The sequence below is a fragment of the Penaeus monodon genome, chromosome 6 (assembly GCF_015228065.2).
Source record: "Penaeus monodon isolate SGIC_2016 chromosome 6, NSTDA_Pmon_1, whole genome shotgun sequence".
NCBI classification, from domain to species: Eukaryota; Metazoa; Arthropoda; class Malacostraca; order Decapoda; family Penaeidae; genus Penaeus; species Penaeus monodon.
Window position 1 is genome coordinate 6,730,155 of NC_051391.1, and position 6,368 is coordinate 6,736,522.

At 34.1% G+C, this 6,368-nt stretch overlaps 1 protein-coding gene across 1 annotated transcript in view; it reads left to right on the plus strand.

Annotated features, from left to right (window-relative positions):
• The first annotated feature begins 3,280 nt into the window (after nucleotides 1-3,280).
• LOC119573840 (leucine-rich repeat extensin-like protein 5) overlaps nucleotides 3,281-6,368 on the plus strand; it is a 32,612-nt gene continuing 29,524 nt past the window's right edge. The window contains exons 1-2 of the mRNA XM_037920946.1: nucleotides 3,281-3,322; nucleotides 3,434-3,474. Coding sequence (XP_037776874.1) covers nucleotides 3,281-3,322; nucleotides 3,434-3,474 — 83 coding nt within the window. The remainder of the gene's footprint in view (nucleotides 3,323-3,433; nucleotides 3,475-6,368) is intronic.

A 6,368-nucleotide genomic window follows, 5' to 3' on the forward strand; every position in this document is an offset into this window, starting at 1 on the left:
AAGAGAAAGAGAGAGAGAGAGAGAGAAAGAGAGAGAGAGAGAGAGAGAGAGAGAGAGAGAGAGAGAGAGAGAGAGAGAGAGAGAGAGAGAGAGAGAGAGAGAGAGAGAGAGAGAGAGAATGAAGAAGCAGGAATAGGAAGAGGAGATCAAGAAGAAGAAGAGGAAAAAAAAATTAACAATAATAATACCATAAAGATAACCCCAATACAGAAAAGGAAAGAAGTTGATGACGATGAAGTGAAGAAAAGGAAGTAAAAGAAAATGAAGAAAGTAAATAAAAAAATAAAAAAACAGGAAGAGAAAGAACAAGAACAACAACAATAACAAGTCATCGACACAGACCAAGAGACGAAACAGTAGGACAAATTACATAAGAAAAAAACCCGGCTAAGTCGACCACACGAGTCGAGATGAGACCAACGGCAACACAAACGTTGAATTATCCTGATCTAAGGGACAGCCGCCCATTGTCACGGGCTGAGACAGATGGGCGGGGGGGGGGGGTGACAGGACCTAGGGGGGAGGGGGAGGAGGGAGGGGGAGGGGGAAGAGGAGGTTGAGTGTGGGAGGAAAGGCGAGAGAGAGGGGGAGGGGGGACGGAGGGAGGGGGGAAGGGAGGGGAGAGGGGGAGGGAGGGAAAGGGGGGGTGGAGAGAGAGAGGGAGGGAGAGAGAGAGAGAGAGAGAGAGAGAGATTGAGATATTGAAGAGAGAGAGAGAGTATGTGAGAAAGAGAAAGAGAGAGAAAGTGAGAAAGAGAGAGAGAGAGAGAGAGAGAGGAGAGAGAGAGAGAGAGAGAGAGAGAGAGAGAGAGAGAGAGGAGAGAGAGAGAGAGAGAGAGAGAGAGAGAGAGAGAGAAGAGAGGAGAGGAAAAGGAGAGAAGAGGAGAGAGAGAGAGAGAAGAAGAGAGAGGAGAGGGGAGAGAAAGAGAAAGAGAGAGAGAGAGAGAGAGAGAGAGAGAGAGAGAGAGAGCACAAAAAAAAAAGATTTCAAACCGAACACATAAACAACATTGCAACTTTATCACATAATTATAGGCCTACCCTCGGCCGTATGAGGTAATCTATGAGGCATAAGTTCCCACATGCCGACATTATTACATCATCATAGGAAGGCCCTGTAAACGTGTTAATAACAGGAACTGAGTTATCTATGTGGGGTATGTTGCTTCATGTTGGTCTTGGGACAAATTTTCTTTTTCCTCTGTTTTTCTATTTATTTATTTATCTATATGCAAATAATCTAATTTATTTTATTTTGTGTATTTGTCTGTTCCTCTCTTTTCTTTCCTCTGTCTCTTTAATCTTAATCTCTGTTTTTTTTTTTTTTTTTTTTTTTTTTTCATCGTTATCATGAAAGGAATTCTCTATCCTGAAAATTATAACTAAAAGAGTGATTATGGTAAAAGTGGATTGTAATGATATTATCAATTAAGAGGATGATATATTAGCAATTATAAGGATTATTTTCACTATTGTCATTGCTATTATCTTTGTGATCACTATCATTGTTGTTGTTGTTATCATAATAATAATTGTTATTATTTTAAATAATCAGCTTATTATTATTATTATTATTATTATTATTATTATTATTATTATTATCCTTATTATTAGTTATTATTATTATTTATTATTATTTTTATTATATTATATACTATTATTATTATTATTATTATATATTATCATTATTATTATTATTATTATTACTGTTGTTATTGTTGTATTATTATTATTATCATTATTATTATCATTAATTTTATCATTATCATGATTATTACAATCATAATTTTCGTTATCATTGTTATCACCATTACTATTATAATCATTACTTATTGTTATTATCACATTATTATTACTAAAATAATTAAAATGATAACAATAACAATTATTATTAATGTTTTTATAGTTCTCATTATTATTATTATTAACATTACTGTCATTATTATTATCATAATTGTGTTTACTGTTATTAATAATAATACTGTTATAATCATTATTGTTATTATTATTATTATTATTATCATTTTTATTATTATTATTATTATCATTATTATCATCATATCTTATTATTATTATTATTATTATTATTATTATTATTATTATCATTATTATTAATTATTATTATTATTATTGTTATCATTATCTTTATAATCATTATTATTATTGTTGTCCTTATTATTAATAATATTGCTATCATCATTATCATTATTATTATAACTACTTTTATCATTATCATAATTATCATTATTGTTATTATTATTATTATTATTATTATTATTATTATTATTATTATTATTATTATTATTATTATTTTCATCATTATTATTGTTATTATTATTATTACCACCATTATTATCATTATTATTATTGTTCTTATTACTATTATTATTTTCGATATAGCTATTACTATTACCATCATCATTATCAATATCTGTAATGCTGTTATTATCACTATTGTCACATTATTATTATCATTATCACTATTGTTCTTCTTATTATTATTATCCGTAGCGTTATCATTATCATTATTACTTTTGCTTTTTGTAGCCATTATCATCATGTTTATTATCATTACAGTTCTTATTTTCACTATCAGTAGCATATCGTTATCATTATCGTTACTGTATTATCATTATTATCATATAATTATTATTATCATTATTATTATTATAATTATTATTACTATTATTATCTTTATTATTATCACTGTCATTATTATCATTATCTTCAATAGTACCATTGTAACTGTTATCATACGTAAAATCATTATGAGCATTAGCGGTTGTCACAAAAGCAGTCGTTGTAGCATTTACAAGTCATTATGTCGCCCCCTCCCCCCCAAAAAAAAAAAAATAATAATAATAAATGAAGAAAGAAAAAAAAGTAACACATCGGTCCTTTTGAACTTATAATGTCGTCATTTCTGAGTTACTGTTTTTTTTTTTTTTCTAAATTAACGGTGCAACAGGAGAGCGGCATCTCTTTCAACAGGCTCCTAATCGCCTTCAATTGCATCCCCGATCAACGATTACGCTGAAAGTAGAGTTAGGAAAACGTATTCTTAAAAAAAAAAAAGTTAAAGCGACGTCTCTCTCATCAAGTCGCCACAGACATGCCAACCTTCAAAATGGGCGTTATTTTAAATTTGAGTTCTTAACTGCTGCAATCTCTCACTGTGGAGTCGCTATATTTCAGGACAATTCCCAACCACGAAGTATATTTACGATAAACCTCAACTGCTCAGTTAATTATGAAATTTGAGGTTAGTCATGACGCAAAAATGGTTGGTAGCCCTGAGAGCCTGCAGGAGGCAAGCGACTCGGTAATAATATTCTCATTTCCCCCCCTTTTTTTCGACTTCTGTTTGTGTGTGCTGTGATTCTCTTCCGAAATCTGATGGAGGATTTGAATTATGTCAAGCCCTTCATTTCAGGACGGCGGGAGACGGAAATGTTTGGAATGGTGGCGGCGATCGTAAGTGAGAGATCAAACCGTCTCACTGGGCATTTTGGTAATAGTTTGATTTGGAACTATCTGCACGCATATACCGCTGTGTGATTGCGTGTGTGCATATGTTATATATATATATATATATATATATATATATATATATATATATATATATATATATATATATATAATATAACAAATTATGTATATATATATATATATATATATATATATATATATATATATATATAATATATATATTGCACACGCACACATATACATATACATATATATGCATATACATATATGTATATGTTTATATATACATATACATATATGTATATATATATACACACACACACACACACACACACACTCACACACACACACACACACACACACACACACACACACACACACACACACACACACACACACACACACACACACACACACACACACACGCATATATATATATATATATATATATATATATATATATATATATATATATATATATATATATGCGTGTGTGTGTGTGTGTGTGTATGTATATATAAAAAATAAACACTTCTCAAGGTCAATGATAACCGTGTGCAGAAGTGTTATATGTTGCACATAAGTATGCATCTGTTTGAATACGTACATTTGACAAGATAAACATGATTTTTGTTCCACTTTTTATTCATTGCAATGTCTTCTCTTTCCCTCTCTCTGTGCAATCTGCTTGAGGATTTCATTAAGTTAAAAATCACTTTTGTTTTCATGTATTCTTGTCACTAAATTCTTGCCATCCGTTTTTTTTTTCGTTTTTTTTTATGGATGAACAAATAAAGATAGACATAGACTGTAAAAGATAGACATAGATATAGATAGATATAGATAGATACAGATATGGACATAAATTTAGATTTATGAATATAGATCGCCAGATTAATAAAGAGACATATAGACATACATTTATTAATACAAAACGAGATGAACAAAGACAAGGCAACAAACACACACACACACACACACACACACACACACACACACACACACACCCACACCCACATATACACTCTCCCCCCTCCCACACACCCCCCCACATACAAACACACCTCCCCCTGACACACAAACACCCCCCCCCCACACACACACAAGCCCCACAAACACCCCTCCCCCCTCCCACCCCCACCCCCCACCCCCTCCCGACACACACACGTACAAACTCGATCCCCCGACACTAAGTTACCTGCACTGAACGGCCACTGAGCGAGCGCCAATAGTAAGTGCGACTGTCCAAAATTGCTCTTTACGATTTCCTGGCGGATGAGAACCTTAATCACAACGTACGTGGTCGAAGCGATTTCTGTGATGGACGGTCGATATGTTCGAGGGCAGAGAGGAGGGTGGGGTGGGTGGGGGGTTGGGGTGTAGAGGAGAGGGGTGTAGAGGAGGGAAGGGGTGTGTGGAGGAGGGAAGGAGTGTAGAGAAGGGGAGGTGTTGAAGAGCGGAAGGGGGAGGAGGGTGTCGAGGAGGGGTGGGATGTAGATGAGGGGAAGGGGAGGGGTGTAGAGGAAGGAAGAGGGGGTAGGGTGTCGAGGAGGGGTTGGGGTAAGGGAGGGGTTGGTGTAGAAGAGAGGAAAGGGGTGTAGAGGAGGGGAGGGGGGTAGAAAAGGTGTGGAGGGTGGTGTAGAGGGGAGGGGAGGGGGTTGAGAAGGGGAGGCTGTGGGGGTGAAGTGGGGTGGACGGAAAGGCTTAGGGGAGGTGGGTGAGGGGTGTGGGGGGTGGGGGTGGAAGAGAGACCATTTCATTTATTTATTTATTTATTTTATTAATTCTTAGTCTGGGTATTCCAGGGGAGGGGGAGGGGGGAGGAAGAGGAACCAGGAGGGGGGTGGGCAGTGGGGGTGAGATAGGGAGGAGGGGGAGGGAGAGAGTGGATAGTTTATGATCTAACTAAGTTGCTAACTCTTTGTCTATCATTAAATACAGTACTTACCTGCAGTATTCTTTTTATTACGATAATCTACTTTATGACGACGTTATTATACGGTACTTAATGCAAAATGCAGTTATGTGGTTGTCACGCTTTCTTCAAATAACGAATAGGTAACCATGTCATGTATAATGGTCATGTTCACTTTTATTTGTGTAATTTATAGACAGATGTATTTAGACTCGGTCATGTAATGTTTGAATATGTATAGATATGTGTGTGTGTGTGTGTGTTTGTGTGTGTGTGTGTGTGTGTGTGTATATCTATCTATCTATCTATCTATCTATCTATCTATCTATCTATCATATCTATAATATATATATATATATATATATATATATAATATATATATGTATATACATATTATATACATATCATATATATATATATATATATATATTATATATATGTTATATATATATATATATATATATATATATATATATATATATTATAGGGATAATAACAATGGTAGTGTCTATACTAATACTTTTAGTGACTGTTATTGTTACTACCATCGTCGTTATCATCACCATTATTTTTTCTGTTATCAATATTATTGCTGTTATTAACATATTCATCATTGGTATCATATTCTCAACAGTAGTCGCAGTTATAGCAAAACATTAATTACAAATTAACACAGACAACAAAAACAGTAGAACTAAATCAAACACTTTAATTGCTTGACAAACACAAAGTCACAAATTCTTGAGAGGGGGGGGGCTGGATTTTTTTTTCTCCTTTCTCTTCGTCTCTCTTTCTATCTCTCGTTCGTTTTTTTTTTTTTTTTATTATCATTATTAGTCGCTTTCCTTTTGTCTGTCTGTTTGTTTATTTGTCTGTCTTTCTCTTTCTCTTTATCCTTTTCTCTCCCTTCTTCTTTTTCTTCCCATTCTCGCCTTTCATACTCTTTTTCCCTTTCCCCTCTCCA